Source organism: Fistularia commersonii, chromosome 8 (assembly GCF_037954325.1).
Source record: "Fistularia commersonii isolate RoL2024-O1a breed Wild chromosome 8, RoL_Fcom_v1.0, whole genome shotgun sequence".
Taxonomy (NCBI): Eukaryota; Metazoa; Chordata; class Actinopteri; order Syngnathiformes; family Fistulariidae; genus Fistularia; species Fistularia commersonii.
Genome location: NC_141291.1, coordinates 3,648,225 through 3,666,440, shown reverse-complemented (window position 1 = coordinate 3,666,440; position 18,216 = coordinate 3,648,225). Strand labels below are relative to the sequence as shown.

General features: G+C 45.6%; 2 protein-coding genes and 1 long non-coding RNA gene across 3 annotated transcripts; 1 reads left to right on the top strand and 2 right to left on the bottom strand.

The window, feature by feature from the left end:
* Window positions 1–507: 507 nt before the first annotated feature.
* LOC147231620 (tubulin beta-4B chain) lies at window positions 508–3,975 on the bottom strand. The gene is made up of 7 exons (XM_086150523.1): window positions 3,814–3,975; window positions 3,500–3,608; window positions 2,784–2,894; window positions 2,362–2,606; window positions 1,961–2,283; window positions 1,538–1,882; window positions 508–1,407 (listed from the first exon to the last, which is right to left on the bottom strand). Exons 1-7 carry the CDS (start codon window positions 3,868–3,870, stop codon window positions 1,260–1,262), a joined length of 1,338 nt encoding a protein of 445 aa, XP_086006649.1. The 5' UTR covers window positions 3,871–3,975; the 3' UTR covers window positions 508–1,259.
* A 1,656-nt stretch (window positions 3,976–5,631) lies between these two features.
* Window positions 5,632–16,509, top strand: nrde2 (NRDE-2, necessary for RNA interference, domain containing). Its single transcript, XM_086150518.1, has 19 exons — window positions 5,632–5,707; window positions 6,551–6,644; window positions 7,140–7,322; window positions 7,407–7,547; window positions 7,730–7,983; window positions 8,903–9,135; window positions 9,735–9,959; window positions 10,041–10,230; window positions 10,381–10,514; window positions 10,751–10,871; window positions 10,994–11,166; window positions 12,259–12,430; window positions 12,906–13,126; window positions 13,204–13,672; window positions 14,188–14,576; window positions 14,658–14,797; window positions 14,937–15,072; window positions 15,977–16,048; window positions 16,175–16,509. Exons 1-19 carry the CDS (start codon window positions 5,647–5,649, stop codon window positions 16,298–16,300), a joined length of 3,534 nt encoding a protein of 1,177 aa, XP_086006644.1. The 5' UTR covers window positions 5,632–5,646; the 3' UTR covers window positions 16,301–16,509.
* LOC147231618 (uncharacterized) lies at window positions 9,222–17,534 on the bottom strand. Its single transcript, XR_015106473.1, has 3 exons — window positions 17,488–17,534; window positions 10,026–10,206; window positions 9,222–9,935 (listed from the first exon to the last, which is right to left on the bottom strand). It is a non-coding gene; the product is annotated as an uncharacterized LOC147231618 (long non-coding RNA).
* Between the last annotated feature and the right edge of the window lie 682 nt (window positions 17,535–18,216).

The window sequence follows — 18,216 nt, the reverse complement described above, 5'->3', positions numbered from 1 at the left end:
AGAAATCGCCTGTTATCTGATATCCATTCAAATATCCCGGTGGGACACATGGGCGAGTCAAAGCTCACACTCACCCAAAGTCCTGAGTGCTTCCTCCTCGCACGAGACTTTCTGACGCCCACTGTGAAGTACAGAGTCCATGAGGGATAGTCCCTGAGCGCCTGATTGATCAGTTAGTGGGGGTTGGAGAGTTGGGCGGATACAAATCTTAATCCCTCTTCTGGGATAACTCTTAATCTGATTTGAAAAAGTTTGCATGCTCAGGATATGAAGATTATCCTCACGTGTTTCCTCTGCAGATAGAGAAGATAACCAAGCAACAAGAGGAGACAGGGTCATAAACCCTTCCAACAAGTTTTGTCCTGTTTTAAATCCCTGAGGTTGAATTTCTTTTGACATTCACACAAAAAAATATCAGAAATCATTTGCAGGGAAACAAACAAAACAGATGATGTGAATTTATAAGGCAAGGGCAGGCGGATGTCAACATTCCACACAACGGAGCAACAATTCCACATCTTTATTAAACTTTTGAAGCAGCAATAACAGATCACAACACGGCGGCATGGTAGTGACTAAACCCAGACAAATGTCAGATTTAAATCTTAGCGCTTTGTCTTTTCAGATAAAATCATGAGAAGAATTGTCACATTCCCAATCCAAAAGGGGGAGGGGGCGAGTCAGCACTTTGTTTTCATTAAATTTTTGCATATTCTATAAAGTCCCTCATTATCCATGACTAAATGCACACCTGTCAGCTGTCAAAGGAACATCAAGAAGAATCCAACCATTCTCCTTTTCCACATCTACAGGCATTTAAAAAGTCTTCAATTTGAGCTGTGGGAGGGAGATGAAGAACCTTCTGGGAACCCAAGGAGGCTGGGTTAGAACATTGATACACACACACACACACACACATACCTTGTCCAACTATCAGTCAATAAAATAGCATGGTATTTCTGTACTTGTGCACATGGCACCTGGTTTTTGGGCATATCTTGATGTCTTTCTTTTTAACTCAGTATGACTTTATGCAGTTACTTCCTCTTGATTTCATGAGTTCCAAACTTTGGTTCTGCGTTACATTTTCATTACAGAAAAGGTGAGAGGAGTTACATACTGTACTTTACAAAACAGTGAAGGTTGAAAACATGTATATGGAACATACATAAAAGGACAGAAAGGTGGGTGAACAGACAGACATTTATAAACCAAACCAGGCCCCGGGGCCTCCACCTACTGCCTGAAAACAAAACAGACTAAGGCAGATCTTCTTCACCCTCCTCCTCAAACTCCCCCTCTTCCTCAGCAGTGGCGTCCTGGTACTGCTGGTACTCGGACACCAGGTCATTCATGTTGCTCTCAGCCTCCGTGAACTCCATCTCGTCCATGCCCTCCCCCGTGTACCTGAAACGAGAAGTACAATGTAGGGCGGGATGATGCGCTCCAGAAGCGAGGTCACTCACAGAATCTTGCAAAACGTGCACTTTACACTCAAATCTGGTCCACAGTCCTGTCATCTGCCTTGTTTACTCACCAGTGGAGGAAAGCTTTACGACGGAACATGGCAGTAAACTGCTCTGAGATGCGCTTGAACAGCTCCTGGATGGCTGTGCTGTTGCCAATAAAGGTGGCAGCCATTTTGAGGCCACGGGGTGGGATGTCACAGACCGCAGTCTTGACATTGTTGGGAATCCACTCCACGAAGTAGCTGCTGTTCTTGTTCTGCACGTTCAACATCTGCTCGTCCACCTCTTTCATGGACATGCGACCTCGGAAGATGGCTGCCACCGTAAGGTAGCGGCCGTGGCGTGGGTCGCAGGCCGCCATCATGTTCTTGGCGTCAAACATTTGCTGAGTGAGTTCAGGAACTGTCAGCGCCCTGGAAGACAAAAGGAGAATTCATTATTCATCAAACATATTAAATACAGATTCTTTGTTTGAAAAAAGCCGCACCTACCGATACTGCTGGCTCCCCCTGCTGGTCAGGGGTGCAAAGCCAGGCATGAAGAAGTGCAGCCTGGGGAAGGGCACCATATTGACTGCTAGCTTCCGCAGATCGGCGTTGAGTTGGCCTGGGAAGCGCAAGCAGGTGGTCACCCCGCTCATGGTGGCCGAGACCAGGTGGTTGAGGTCGCCATAGGTGGGCGTGGTGAGTTTCAGCGTGCGGAAGCAGATGTCATACAGAGCCTCATTATCAATGCAATACGTCTCATCGGTGTTCTCAACCAGCTGGTGGACAGAGAGGGTTGCGTTGTACGGCTCCACCACGGTGTCCGACACCTGGTGGGGTTAATGGAGAGAGGGGCGGGATTATGACAAAGATGGAGGAAGGGTGTGTGATTATGTGATGATATGTACCTTGGGGGAGGGGACCACGCTGAAAGTGTTCATAATGCGGTCTGGGTACTCCTCCCGGATTTTGCTGATGAGAAGGGTGCCCATGCCGGACCCTGTGCCTCCTCCCAGGGAGTGCGTGAGCTGGAAGCCCTGAAGGCAGTCGCAACTCTCGGCCTCCTTCCTCACCACATCCAGGACAGAGTCCACCAGCTCAGCTCCCTCGGTGTAATGGCCTTTAGCCCAGTTATTGCCTGCTCCACTCTGACCTGGGTGACATTCAAGTGCATTAGCTTGAGCATGCTTGCAAATAAAATAAAGATATCTTTGAAAGTGCTAGTTTATAATTTGATTAAAAGTCTGCACAAAAGTATTTTCCAGTTCTGCAATGACAGCGGAACAGGACTAATCATAGAAACTGATAAAACATCACTCGATAATCTTACCAAAAACAAAGTTATCTGGTCTAAAGACCTGTCCGAAAGGACCGGACCTCACGGAGTCCATGGTCCCGGGTTCCAGGTCCACCAGGACTGCACGTGGGACATACTTTCCACCTGACAATGACAACAGAAGGACAGGAACCAACGGCAAGATTATTATCAGCATTCATTCACATTGTTACCCATATCTTTGGGATTCATTTGCATGACTGAATGTTTTTTTAATGCGTCTGTGTCCACAAAAACATTTCAAAAACTAAAATAACAACATTAAGTAGACAAAGATTAATATTTTTTTTTCCCTTCAACTGATGATATAAGAAACACACCCCAATGCTAATGTGGGTCAAGGAATCTAAATCTTTCAAAGCCATTGTAAGAATGTCTAAAGACTGAATTGAATGAAAATATCACAAAGTAATGCTTCGAATTGAGGTACTTTGGCTGTCTCACAGCAAATTTGAAATTTCAAATACTTTGAAGCTGTGACTGGCTGGGTAAAATCGCATCCGGCTTAGTAAATGCAAGCAAGTTGTAGTTTGAATTCAATGGTGTCGAGCTTGCTTTGTTTATTTGTTGATTCGGACACCAGGAGACTGTAACTATGGTGCGTCAGAATAACCCCCTACCGGACGCAAAAGGTAGTAAGGAAAAACGAATTTCCAGGACTCCTTTAGAAATTAGCCCGAGGCTCCGAGCAAAAAGGGGGGAAAAATTACCTGTTGCTTCGTTGTAATAAACGTTGATTCTTTCCAGCTGCAAATCACTGTCACCGTGATAAGTCCCGGTCGGGTCGATGCCATGTTCGTCACTTATCACCTCCCAGAACTACGGGGCGAAAAAGAGAGAGAATTAAAAGCTACGGGCTAATTTAGTGGCCTTTACCCTTGCGACACCAACCCAAAAGGAGAATGGACGCCATAGCTATCATTAGCAGTGTAAGCTAAGGAAGCTAATTTAGCTGCCCGCCAAACAAATCGAGAACAGTTTATAGAAGGTAGTTTCAACAAGTTTAAAATTAGTTTTTTCTAACCTTGGCTCCAATTTGGTTGCCACACTGGCCTGCTTGCAGGTGAACGATTTCCCTCATCTTTTTGTCGAACTTTTTAAAAATAAAATTCAAACAAATTGTAAACTAATTAGCCCCACAGACAGACTTGTGAACGCTTTCAGTCACCGACACCCGAGCTAACCTGGGAACTCAGGAGCGCGGCCAGATACAGACAAGCTGATGAACGCCATTGGATCACGCATACGTCACTCAAAGCAATAGGCGCGTCTCATTGGTTGCTGAAACGTAATTCTCAACGTGATTGGATAGTTTCTTCTTTGGTGCTCCGTTGCCACAGTAACATAACAAAGACGTTAGGAAATATGAAACCTCTGCAGAGAACTTGTTCAAAACTCAGGGAGCGCGGGATTTTACCTGTTTTTTTTTCCCCACCCCGACCGTTTTCAATCATTTGTTTGAGATAATCTGTTAACGCAATGTTTCAAGACTTTCTACACTATCCCGACCCCGATTCCATGAGTGGGACCTTGACCCCACATGTTTTGGTCCTATCGGATGCCAATCTTATCCTGCATGTATTTTGGAATCCTGAGCAAGACTGTCGAGGTCCACTAGTTATGATATGCACACCGATACACTTGGAATCTGGAATCAACTGGTTTCTTAAGAGCACACGAGATTCATTTGATTGCAAACACAAACACACACACACACACACACACACACACACACACACACACACAGCTGCAGGATGCAAAGAAGAAAAAAAAAAGCATGCAAAAATACATTTGCCTTTCCGCCTGGTCATACAGAGGTTTCCTCTTCTGATCACACACCCTCATGTAGGTCAATGTAAATGCACTTTTTAGAAACAGGTCATTGTACAGGGTTACTTGTATTTATTCATCCGTTATAATCCACATTGAGGAACGTCTAGACTTGAGGAAAAAATCCTTAACAGGCAGGAACCTGAGACTGATCAAGTGAGGTGACTCAAAGAGTACCCAGGTTTAAAGCATATCCCGGTTGTAAGACTGTTGTTTTGTTTGCATTGTTAATTTGTCTTTGCTATTTGGGACTCGAAAAGCACAACTAAACATAATATGGTTTTTGAGAGAAAAAAATGATGTTCACATTAAACAACTTAAAGTGTTGTCAGGTGAGGTTGAGCAAGTCTATTCATTGATACCTTCTACACTGGCGAACTCTAACAAGAAATATTCCTCCAATGAGGTCATGTCAGTGTCAGGAGAATCAGGATCACTTGACGTCCCAACTATGTGCTGCATGTTGTTGAAATGCTTTCGACGTGAAATCAGTGTGAATATGAACCAATAAACAAGCCTTGCCCAAAACTCCTGCTATATCGATACTCATACTGTCACAGTTATCTGAGATTCAAAGTGATTATTGTTATGTGTAGTATGGAAACGCATTTTCCTTTGCAATGAAATTCTTATTATGCTGTCCAGAATAAAGCCATGTAGTTGGGTAGACAAGAAAAAAACAGTAAATACTCAGCATATTATTGTAAAGAGTAAACAGTGTTCACAAGATGTGGAAGTTGAAAAGTGCAAATGGAAACTACTTTATCTTACAATAAAGTGGAAAAAACCTCCTTATTCATCGATGTAGAACTTAACGCTGTAAATCAAATACGATTTTTCAATTGTATCTTTAACTACGCCGTTCATAATAATAATGTAGCTTAAACATAATGTTTTGCTCCCATGGATGTTGTTAAACCCGCTCCATTCATTATTCCGTCTCATGGGAGCGAGGCATCAAGGGTCACGTGACACGTCAGTCCCGTGACGTCATCTCCCCGCGACAGTTCGCGCTCGCCGAGCCAACATGGCGCTGTTTCCAGCTTTCTCGGAGGCGCTGGAGGAGAGAGGCGGGGATCCGCCGAGAGGTGAGCGTTTCTCGGCGTCGCGTACCTTATCGGGTTGTGGTTCGAACGGACGTCTTTCGGAGTCTGGTCGTCCCGGGGAGGCAGGACGGTCGCCTCAGAGCGCTGACAGACCAGACGGCCGCTTCTGTTTACATCCCAAAGTGGAGTCACTTATGTAGTTTCTGCGTGGGCTTCATCCCCCAGTGCAAAACACTCCAGGGGGTTCACTGAAGATGCGTAAATGAGAGGGTGAACAGTCCTATGGGAGAATGATTGTATATATATGGCGTGTCAATGAGAGGGAATGGTTGCATGTCAAAATGACGTGAATGACAGGTTGAATTCGCTGTCGATGATGTGTCAATGAGAGGTTGATTGTCTCTATAGTGATGTGTGAATGGTTACATATGTCCATATGGCATATGAATGTTGTATGTCTGTCTTCATGGCGTGTGAATGGTTGGTTTCTATACAGGTGAATGAGAGTGAATGGTCATGTGTCTATGCTGTGTGGAAATGAGAGCGTAAATGTTGAATGTCTCTACACGGCATATAAATGAGAGAGTGAATGGTTGTATCTCTATCTTTGGTGGTGTGATCCACTTGTCCAGGGTAAACTTTTTTTGCATCCAATGACAGCTGGGATAGGCTTCAGCCCCCCACCACAACCCCGATTGCAGGAATAGCTGTTAAGATAAGGAATGAGTGAATGTATTTTCCTGTACACAATTCCTGCTCAGTGTCATGGTGCCACACGTCCGAACAAACTTGCAGTTCACGTTGGCTCCACTGTGTCACTCCTCGCCCTGGCTTCTGCAGATCACCTGCACTGTTGTAATCTCCTGTTCTCTCTCTGGTCCTAAGAATTGGACTGGCTGACTAATAAGAGCTTCCAGAGCAGCGATGCTCTCTCCCTGCACAGCCGCTTTATCCAGGGGCTCGACGAAAAACAGCCCAGGTAGGGGATTGGAGAGGAGGTTTCTTGGTTTCCACCTCCTGCACAGAACAATGCACAGAACACACTAGGACACCCATTACAGGATGGGTGACTTAGTGTGTGTGTGTGTGTGTGTGTGTGTGTGTGTGTGTGTGTGTGTGTGTTGTGTAACCTAATTCCATTCACAAAATTTGCTGCTTAAAATTGAGTATTGTTGAAACAAACCTGTAATATCTGATTTTGACATAACAAAACTTTAAATAAAATTAATACTCTTTACATTTTGGTTGGAAAAGAAATATTGACATAATATAATCTGTTTCTGTAATAAGTCCACTGCTTCTCCTTGCTCATCCACTTTGCCCATGTTTTTTTTAGATTGTTCACTAAATATTATTAATGTACAACCGGAAGTAGTTCTCATAATAAGAAGCTTTGACGTTATTTTCATTTGATAAACTTCTGTATCATACTTATAATGAAGTGCAGTTCCAATTGAAACCCTCTAATCCTCAGTGTGAGTGGAGCGGAGCAGGAGGAAACGGAGGTGCCGGCCAAGAGGAGGAAAAAGAAGAGCGACAGGCAAAAGAAAAAGAAGAAAAAACACAAAAAGGAGAGCAGGAGATCGTCAGACAGCAGCGACTCGGACTCTGAGCCCGTCTTCCCCAGTGATCTCAGGAGGGAGCAGGAGGCAGAGCGGTAGGTGCACAGACACACAAATGGCACCGTGATTTAAATAAATCTGACATTACAGTTTAGCCGTGTGTGTATCTGCATTCGCAGGGCCAAGGTTGCACAACTAGGAAGTTCCTTCTGCTGGCTGGATGATGTTCAGACGACCCCCGGTCAGAAATTCTGTGTGGACCGTAAACCAGACGCAGCCAACTGGACCTACAAGTCCCTGTACAGAGGAGACGTGGCAAGGTTAAAACACACACAGTAGAGTGGATGTTTTTTCATCATGTGTCCGATTCTAGAGAACTATTTTTGGATTTTGGCTTCATGACGACTTAGTTGAAACAGATGGAGCAAATATTTAAAACATCGGGTGTTTAAAGTCACTGGTGCATTTCTTTTTTAACTTGGAAAACTTGTTCTATCGCCAGGTATAAGAGAAAAGGTAACTCGTCCCTGGGCCTGGATCCACGCAGGCAGGAAGTCAGCTGGACGGATTCTGGAAAGAAGCAAAAAGGCGGGGATAGAAAGAAAGCGGAGGACAGATACTTCTCCACTGTCTGCCGCCAACTGCTGAGGTCAGAGCAGCCCGTTCCGGCGTTCCCAAAGAGCCCCGGCGACGGCAGTGGCACCTCCTTCCTCCCTCTGGAGGACAGCAAGGAGGAGAACCAAAGAGGAGATGCAGGTAAGCGACCAAGCCTTCAAGTTTGCTACAGTGGAACCTTGACTTATAAGTGCATCAACTTGGAATTTTCTGAAATTTGAGCCATCACTCATTGGAGTTTTTACTTCGGGACACGAGCCGAGATCTGAGTTAGGAGCGAGCGGGTTGAACAGTTGGACGCGTTGCCTGCCTCGAGGTAGCCCAAAGAAAATCATGGAAAAACGTGAGCGAGATGTCCATGTTGTCCACTTGTGCATGAAGAGATGGAGAAGTTGATGGAGGTGCGGCTTCAGTAGGTCGGTAGGTTAGCGGTAAGGTGTAGCAAAGTGTGCAAGTTAAATTTAGCAATAGCGTGCAGCATGAAGTGTGTACCCAGTTAGTTAAGCCATACAGGATGAAATGAAAAACCTCCTCCGGTGCCATCGTTATTCAATTTTAAAGGTAATAAAACCAGTTTATTTCTTTAGACCCTCTTTAATTATGTATCATTATTTTTTATACATTATTTGATTTTTATAAAGTCAATTTTTCTTATATAAAACGCGCAACATAACCGAGGGTCTGGAACAGATTAATTGGACTTCAATTCATTTCAATGGGGAAATCTAATTTGATATATGAGCTAATTGAGTTCGGAGCTTGATCACAGAACAAATTAAACTCGCAAGTCAAGGTATTTCTGCAGTCATAGCCACTGAGGTTTAGAAAAGTTTATGACAATTGGTTTTTAGACAGAACGCATTTTGTTTAATTCCACTGTCTTTTATTAGTTGAACGATCCCAGTAGGCGACGTCTCTCCCAGGTTCACGCCTCACCCAGAGGTCATCTCCCATAAATGTAGACGCAGGAGTTAAACTGATAGCACATATTGCACCAGGAAGTGACACTCGTTGAATTATTGAACAGGATCTCCATCCTACCTGAACCTTGTCTACCTAGGTGGCGCTGGGCCGGCATCCTTTGTTAATCCCCTCGGCGTGTATGACAGCTCCACAGCCCTCTGGCTGCAGGGGAAGGGACCACACGACCAGACGGAGAAGAGCCAGAAAAATGACTCAGAAGAGGCGGGGATCACTGCCGTCCCCTTGGCCGGGAAGACGGAGGAGTTCAATCGTCAGCTCAGGGAGCAGCCGGCGGACAAGGAGCTGTGGTTAAAATTCATCCGTTATCAGGTAGGCTCGGAAGATCAGTACCAATCTTCCAATCATGACTCAAACATGCGAGTCAACCATAACTATACCATACCGGATGGGTCGCGGACCGGGTTAACAACGACCGCCATTGGTACTGATGATTGGCACCGTCACAGGTCCATCGGCAGGCGGAGAGTCAAAATAAACATCTGACTTCTCAGCATTTCCTAAGGTCTCAGCCCAGGCTTGTTAACAGAGTTTAACAAGATGTGATGTGAAAGTTGCCCTGTGGAGCTGCACATTGTTTGGATGGAGCTGGACTTAACGAGAACGATATCTCGAGCCACTCTAAAAAAAAAAAATCACCACATCCGTAGAATTCAAACATGATTTTAGTTTCAAACCCTGCAGAGTAGCACCAGCCCTGCAGGAAAATTGTTTCCCATTTTTTTGCAAAAATACAATCCCAGTTCCATTTTCTTTGTTATCCTTTAGTCCCTGACTTCAGACGTTAGGTTTTATCACTGGCTCACAGTTATGGGTTGTGGGCATCAAATAGCAGTGAAGTTCCTCAACTCGCCATCACGGATTGTCTCCAGGTTATTTTAGCGTGTAGTCTCTCCTCCGCCCCTCTTCAGGATGAGCTGAGTGCCACGGTGTTTGGAGGGGAGGAGGAGAGGCAGGGCGCCGATTCGTCCGAGCGCCGCAGGTCTTCCTATCGGGCCGTCCTGGAGAAGAAGCTGAGCATCGCCGAGCGCGCCCTGGCCGCCAACCCCAGCTGCGTTGCCCTGCACTTGGAAAGGCTCAGGATCTGCCAGGAGCTCTGGGAGCCATCGGCTCTGGCGAAAGAGTGGAAGAAACTGGTGAGTGTGTAGTAGGCTTGGTGTTTGCACGTCGAATGGACATCACCAGCTCACCCAATATTCTACCTTGCTCTATGTCAGGTGTTCCTCCACCCCAACAGCGGACCCTTGTGGAGGGAGTATCTGCTGTTCACCCAGAGCTACTTCAGCAACTTCACTGTATCAAAGGTCAACTCTGCCTACGGGAAGTGCCTGAGCACGCTCAGCGCCGTCCGGGATGGAAGCATGGTTTCCCATCCGGCCCTGCCTGGGATCGAAGACGACATGCTGGGTAACAGTCTTTACTCCACCAAAAGTTTCCAGATCATTCTTACTAAAAGCACAATAGCTCTTTGACTAATAAGTCTACCTTGGGATTTCGCTTTGTTGTTTGTTTTTGTATTAAAATATTTTTAAAGTACTTCTTTTTATCTTTGCACAGATATCTTCATGCAGCAGTGTTACTTCCTGCTTCAGGCCGGACACTCAGAGAAGGCCATTTCCCTGTTTCAGGCAATGATGGACTTCACTTTCTACAAGCCCGACAATGTGCGAGGGCTGTCCACCAAACAGCAGGCACGCACGCACGCACGCACACAAACACACACTCACAAACACACACACCGGCTACCTTAATGTGAGGCAGATGATCACGACATCTCACATCAGGTCTCGCCTTGCAGAGTCAGCACCTGCCTCTGCAGGATTCCTGTCTGATTGCAATGCAGTAATACTAGCCTTAATCTCAATGTTACATTTTTGCCCCCATTTTGCCTTTTGCACATTAATCCAAAACTCCAAATGCTCCATAGGTGGATTTTTTCGAGCCTTTCTGGGATAGTGGAGAGGCCAGGGTTGGGGAGCTGGGCGCCAGAGGCTGGAAGGCATGGATGCACCAACAGGAGAAAGGGGGGTGGATACAGCCTGGTCCAGGTAACACACACACATATACACTCTACAGGAAAGACCTAATGACAGATTGTGTTTATATTTTGGTGTGAATTCATGTGCATATTAGTTGATTGACTTGTAAATGTGTGTGTGTGCATCCACAGAAGAGGAGGAGGATGAAGAAGAGGAGGAGGAGGAGGTGAAGGACCGAGGCCAGCCCAGATGGGCAGTCTGGCTGGATGTGGAGTCCTCCCGCGAAGCAGCCCAGTGGCTGCCATGGAGGCCTGACAAAAGCAAGGGCCAATCAGAAGAGGACTTTGAGGACCCGGATAGACAGGTAGGAGGGTGGAGCCACGCCTTGGTGTGTTCTTTACCATCCTAGGGGTGTTTGTTGGCCATTGTCTCCACCAGTATGAATATAGATGCCCTTCTCAGCCATGTATTGTAGAGTTTAAGACCTCTGCCTGCTAGTTAGCGTGGTGCAATGAATGGCGGTTTCTGAAACGTGGTAGCCTAGCTCTGTCGCAAGGAGGATGCTTCATTTTGTTTGTGTAGCCATATTTATAAATACGTAATGGGCTTCACAAGAAAAACAAAACATGATTTGGGTCACCTCTGGTTTTCCCGAGGAGTTTTTTAGAACCTCCAGTTCAAACTGACTCGATGAATGGGTTTGAAAGAGTACAGAAAGGGAGGAAGACGGTGACATGATGGGGTGCTCGGCCCTCTGCAGGGTGCACACTGGCACAGATCCAAACAGTAATCTACCAAGGATGAATTGAAGTCGGTATCATGGAAATACACATTGACGCACCTCTAAAATGTGCGTCGGTACCCACTGCTAATCCTGAATCCGCCACAAATTAAGCGGTGAAATCAGACGTTATCATTTAGGCAAATCCGTTGCCAGGAGCTGCTTCCTGAAAAACCTGTCCGGCCCGGCGACTGCGCACAGCACCGTGGTCAGGGTTTTGATAGATAAGTCAGAATCAGAAGGTCAAAATAAAGCAATGTCACATTTTATTACTGTTTTTTTTAAGGACATGAATTTGTTTAAGGACCACAAAACAATGTTTGAAAGCTCCTGAGGTGAACAGCGTTGGGACGCGGCTGTTTGCCATCACTGCGCCCTGTGTTGTCATCAGGGAAGTGGGTCCGGCTACATATTTGCTTAGGAAATTATCGCAGCTCTCTGTTTTTACATGGTTTCACAACCTGGTGGATTTTACCAGTCGGGACGTGGGTTGAACTCCAGACGGTATACTGGAGACAGTTCCGTCAGTCTCCGTAGGCTGTTGCCATCTGTGTTCTCCTCTTACCACTAGGATCACTCATGAAATCTTTTGTTTGCATTTCTGATTTCACTTTTTTATCTCACACAGCTGCCCTCTTTTTTTTTAACTCCGCCTCTCTCTCTCTTCACGTCAAGGTGTTGTTCGATGACATCGGCTCGTCTCTGATCTGCCTGTCCTCTCCAGAGCTTCAGCTCCGTTTTCTTCTACATTTCCTTGCCTTCCTGGGGCTGCCCGTGGACCCTATGCTCTCTGCTGACCCCTGTCAGCCCGGCCTGATGCTGGAGGACCTCTCGCTGCTCACTCAGGGTAAAACTAGAAGATCTCGCACCAAGACAAGGGTCAGACGGGAGAGGAGACAACGGTGAAGGGGAGCTTGATAAAAACAATATGATGCTAAGGAGTAGGAGTTAATCATTAGGTGGATTTTTTTTAAAGCTATATTTACACCAGTCTTTTTAAACGTACCGCACCAGTCAGATGACAATTTAATTTCAGACCAGAGAGGACATACATGTATTTCTCTATATTTCTGAAGGCAGTAAATCTTGAGGAGTGGAAACTTGAGTGTGGAGGATGTATTTCTGCAGAAAAAGGCCCTCATGGTGGATATTTTTCATCTTCCCAGATGGGAATTATCTGAGATAGTGATACACAATAGAAATGCAGCCTTTTCTCACAATGCTTTTGATTTAGGGACACTTGGCTGCAGGACAGTGAACACGTGAATGAAAACATGTCGTTGAAGGCATTTCAACATCTAAACACGATTCCTTTTTCCTAGGAAACGATCCCCAGTGCCCCCTCACCGCCCACCACCTGCCAAGCCGTGGGTTTAAATCTGTGGGTCACATGACCATTCTTCAGGGAACCAGAAAGTGGGTGGGACTCGGAAAGCAGGGCGAGAGGTTTGTTACCAACACGCTCAACATGATCCAGCCTCTGCTCCCCGCCCGGCACCGAGCCGTCTTGTCCCTCAGCTGGATGCAGTACGAGAACCTCAAGGTGGGGTTCTATGACGTTCTCGTGTACGAAAGGTCACTTCGCACCCATTAACGTCTTCGTATTTATGCGATTGACAGGTGATGCGCTGCCTGCGCGGCAACAAAAAGCGTCTGCGCTCTCAAGGCAAGAGCAGCAAGCGGGTGACCAAACGTCTGCTCAAAGAAGCGGACAACCGCTCGTCACTGGCGCTCTGGCAGGAGTACGCCCATCTGGAGTGGATGCTGGGCAACCGCGACGAGGCTCGTAAAGTGTTCTCCACTGCCACGGCACTAGGGGGAACCAAAGGTCTGAGCTGCCGCGCCCTCTGCGAGCTGTGTCTGCTGTGGGCCCAGCTGGAGGTGGAGGACGGCCAAGAGGAGCGAGGAGGGGGGCTAACCGATGTAGCCGCATCCCCAGCCGTGGGTGTACTGACAAGGCTCGCAGAGGCAGCCTCTTCTTCCTCCCAGTCCGTCTCTCCGGTTTCTATCCTGAAGGCCAGGAGATCTTATGAGCAAGCTCTGACTACCAAGCTGTCCTCACTGGACCGAGACGCCCCCCAGTCAACAGGTTCAGACTCCTAACACCTTCACTTTGTGTCATCTGACAGTATTCTTACAGAACGATAGCTCAGACCAAGTTCCAAATCTCAACCTGTTTTTTTCCAGTAATGGCAAATATCAATATGTGATTGCACCAGTAAATCCAGTGTTTGTATGCGGCTGCAGTTTTCGCTGAGCTGTAACAACACAACAGAGTGATCATCCCTCTCTGATATAATACTGATAGTAAAACTGCACAGAGTGGGCTCAGCGGGTGAAACCCACACAAAAAAAGTCAATAAAAACATCATACAACTTCAGTGTTCCAGCAGGAGCCCCGACAAAGTAACGATGGATGCTCACTGCCAAGACAAAAAATAAGCTCACCAGCCGAATGACAAATGTAACAGAAAGCCAGCTCATAGTAACTTTAACAGCACTTCATATCCAGTCACTGATATCCTGAGAAAGAGGAACTGGGATGGAGAGGTTTTTGTTTCCAGAGCTTGGTTTGTTAATCATCCCATGTCCTCGTTCCTCTAGCACACCCAGAGGATGTGGCATCAGAGAGACTGGGGTTGAGAGGCCTGGTGGGCTGCTACGCTCTCTTCCAGTACCTCACAGTGGGTGTCCAGGCCGCTAACGCCGTCTACAGCCAGTCCAGGGAGGAGATGGAGGGGCTGCACCGCAAGCTAACACATGACACGCATCACAATGGCACCGACAGCTCCAGCCACGATTCTGGCCAAACCAGCCAGCACTCTGTGCGTCTGTTAGCTTCCGAGTGTGAGAAGCTAGCCGTCCAGCAGGCTTGCCTGCTAAAGTACCACAGCAAAGTCGGAGTGTTTCCACTAGCAACCCTGAGAGAGACGCTGACCTCTTCCCTCTCAACGTGGCCCAAATGTGCCAGTCTGTGGAGCATTTACATACAGGTTATTTCTCAGTTTTGCTCAACCGATGACCCCTTTCTTTTCTCACTTGGCATGATGATCCTCACACGACCTTTGTTTTAGGTGGAGAACCGTTACCATAGCGCCGGACGGGCGCGTCGCTTCTTTCACTCTGTAACCAGGGACGACAGCAGCGTTGTGCCCCGTCTCTTTGCCATTGTCGCTGAACAACAAAGAAAGCAGCTGGTGGATGCCGCTCAGAGGTAGGAGCGTCGCACGTTCACACTGTGAAGGGGAAGAAAGATCACGCGGGAGGGATTTTTCATTTTACAGTAACTTAATAAATTAGTTAAACCCAAGACAACTGGAAATCAAATATGCTTTTTCTTTGGGTCACGACAGGTCAAAAGACACTATCCTGACTGTCTTCCCAGAGAACGGCCTCGGCAACCGCATCCGCGCACTGTTTGAAAGTGCCATAGTAACAAAGATGGGTGCTCACTGTCCTTTACTGTGGAGGATGTACGTGCATTTCCTGGTGAGGCAGCAAGTAACAGGCACAGTGTCACAAACACTGCGAACACACAAGATGCCTTCTATAGAAACAGGGATCCCATTGTAGCCATCAATTTTCCACTAAAATCTGCCTAAGCAATTGAGAATCACAAGGACATTTTGTTTTTTAATTTATTTATTTAAGACAAAAGTTCATGCATTCTGGCAAACCGCACAAAGAGCTTGCGAGGTACAAGGTACTACTTAATAGTGAGCTTCATGGGAATATTTGCTTATTTTCTAAATACTGACGAGAAAACAGAAGTATCGTAGTTTCCAGGCTATAAGCTGCTACTTTTTTTCACATGCTTTGAATACTGTGGCTGAAACAACAATGTGGCTAGTTTATGGAAATTTGTGGGCTAACGAACTTTATGCCACCAAAACATTTAGCTTCGTCACATCGGACCAATGAAATGACCGTGAAATCCTGAGGCCGTTCAATTCTCACACTGAAGAAGACAACTTACTGGTTTAAGTACGCAGGAGGAAGACAAAGATAGCGATCAACTGGAGTAGGATAAAGCAGGGATAGAAACTGAATGGATGGATGGACTTTTCCTTGTGTTATTTATTATTAATCTTTTTCATCAGCCGTTTTACAGGCACTGTTTGGTAAAAAGTGAAAAAAAAGTAAAAGTAAAAAAAAAAGTTTATGTGTCACATCTTTCTGTTTGACTATCTCACGTTACAATGTGGACACCTGCGGCTTATAGACAAGTGCAGCCTATGTATGTACACATATTTATTTAGTTCTTTTTAGCCAGTGTGGCTTATGTTCAGGTGCGCTCAGTAATCAGGAAATTACAGTACATTAGCCAAAACACAAGGCGGATCAGCTCACACAAATTAAGTCTTCAATCTGTAACGTGTGTGTTGAATTTCAGGTGTCAGAAGGGAAGGTGGATAAAGCCATCGGACTCTTTTACAAGGCCTTACAGAATATTCCCTGGTCAAAGGTACAACACTGACACAACGTTTCTATCTTCACATGACCTTTGTCTTCTTAGTGATCAGAAAGAAACATACCTCCGTGACTTGATGCACTGAGACATGATATGTATATTGTTTGTGTGTTTGACCAGGGTTTGTATATGGATGCGGTGCAGCTCTTTCCTGATCACCTGCAGGAGTTTATAGATCTGATGACGGAGAAAGAACTACGGCTCCGCCTACCTTTAGAAGAACTGGACATTCTTCTGGAGGACTGAACAACAACAACAAAAAAAAACAACACCAGACACACCTAACTCAGGATTTCTGTTTGACTCGATTTGCTGCGTACAAGTGGAACCGCAGATATATCCAACCAAGTTGAACCTGCAGCCGTTTTGTACATAATGACCCAAAAGAATTGATTGTACCAAACTGTATTATTTTTTTAACTAGCTGATATCATGAATAAAAATCATGCCAACGCTTCATGTTTTTTTACGTATAAATATAGGATCTACATTATAATATTTGGCACTTGTGTTCCTAGCTTGGGGTACAGTCCAAAGCTTAATGCAACTTTATTTAATATTTCTATGTAATGTAATCTCGGCAGCTGGGTAGTGTAAGCAAAAAAAAGTGGGGGATTCAATATTGTGCTCAATTTTCTTATCTTCACATACTTTGAGCATAATCTCATTTCAAAAAGAGTATTTGCTATTGGCCTATGCATTGCCACTTTAATCGATACAAACAAGTTAAAATGGATGCAACCTAATGGGATGTTCTCATTTTAAATCATCATCAGAGGTACTCCTCATTTTATATTTTCTACCTTTATCTTAATCTTTGTCCTGCTTCTGTCAGGGGTCGCCACAGCCAATCATCTTCCTCCATCTAACCCACAGCCAATCATCTTCCTCCATCTAACCCTCTCCTCTCAACTAACTTCCTGTCCATTTTCCCTCCATCCATTAGCCTTCTCTATGGTCTCCAGACCTCCTGCCTTGTACCACCAACCTCAGCATCCTTCTACTCAGACCGTCACCATCCCTCCTCTGTCCAAGTCCAAACCACAGGTGCACAGGTGGAGGAACCACAGGAACCACAAGTTCCTCCACTCCTGACTCACATCCTTGTACTGAAACTCCTCCACCTTCTTTATCTCCATCCCAAATGGCCTCACGGTTCTTCTCAGGTCCCTCTCATTCCATTTTCTACGGCTAACCTTCATTTTCCACCTTACATCAATAATAATTTCAAGAGTAATGAACGCTTTTTTTCCTCTTCACTGGCTCACAAGTCTCCAGAGTGACCATTAAATGAAAATTTCTCTCAAACGGAAATGATAAAATGAAAAATAATACTCCAGAGTGGGTTATTTCAGTTTGTGAATGGTTAATACATTGCAAAGTGGTGTATATTTCGGAATTTTTTTGCGAGAGGCAGGATGCTGTTCGGTTACCTGTCGGATTCCACCTGTCCCATTCACACAACATAAACACGGGAGCGGTGGAGTCACTCCCTCCTGCCGTTATTTCCGCGCCATAGTTTGACGCATTGCAGATCCAGCCTGGCCAATCAGCGGCCTCTGTACAATGCACAAAATATTGCGGATCTGCCCCATCCAATCAGATTACGCCTCTCATAAACAACCCCGCAACAGTGCGTCAGGCACCCCCCCCCCCCCCCCCTCTCGACATCGTATCCTTCCGCCTCCATAAAACCCTTTGTAACTGAAAATAGTCCGTCACTTCCTGCGTGGCTGTGCAGTCAATTGGTGTGCAGATTAATATGACATTAAAAAATAAATAGTTTTCCCGTTGGTCCCAAAGAATATGTCTTCCTGGGAAAATACAAATTTTCATAAAACTTGTTGGATAAGAGAAATAAGCACAATGCTGACAGCTGGGTTCACATTAATGTCACACATATATTTTGAAACACGATAGTAGTGTCACTACGATTTTTACGCTATTTGTTTATTAGTTCTAAGTTCTTCCATACTGAAAATTTTACTGCCATGTTTTGTATCGTCAGGGCGATTTCTTTTTCTTTTTTTTTGCTAAATCTTACATTAACTTCAAAACGCCTTCAACAACAGCGGTCGAAATCGTATCAATGAATTAATCGTCCAAAAATTTCGGTTAAGCGGAAATGCTTTTTGGAGTCCCTGGGGATCAGTGGAAAGCCT

Excerpts from the sequence above, each read along its gene's own strand:
- nrde2 (XM_086150518.1), top strand. The coding sequence starts at position 5,647 with ATGGCGCTGTTTCCAGCTTTCTCGGAGGCGCTGGAGGAGAGAGGCGGG. Across the intron at positions 10,231-10,380 it reads GATCGAAGACGACATGCTGG|ATATCTTCATGCAGCAGTGT; the intron begins GTAACAGTCTTT and ends ATCTTTGCACAG. Across the intron at positions 13,127-13,203 it reads TGCAGTACGAGAACCTCAAG|GTGATGCGCTGCCTGCGCGG; the intron begins GTGGGGTTCTAT and ends TGCGATTGACAG.
- LOC147231620 (XM_086150523.1), bottom strand. The coding sequence starts at position 3,870 with ATGAGGGAAATCGTTCACCTGCAAGCAGGCCAGTGTGGCAACCAAATT. Across the intron at positions 3,609-3,813 it reads GCAACCAAATTGGAGCCAAG|TTCTGGGAGGTGATAAGTGA; the intron begins GTTAGAAAAAAC and ends TTCGCCCCGTAG. Across the intron at positions 1,408-1,537 it reads CGTAAAGCTTTCCTCCACTG|GTACACGGGGGAGGGCATGG; the intron begins GTGAGTAAACAA and ends TTCTCGTTTCAG.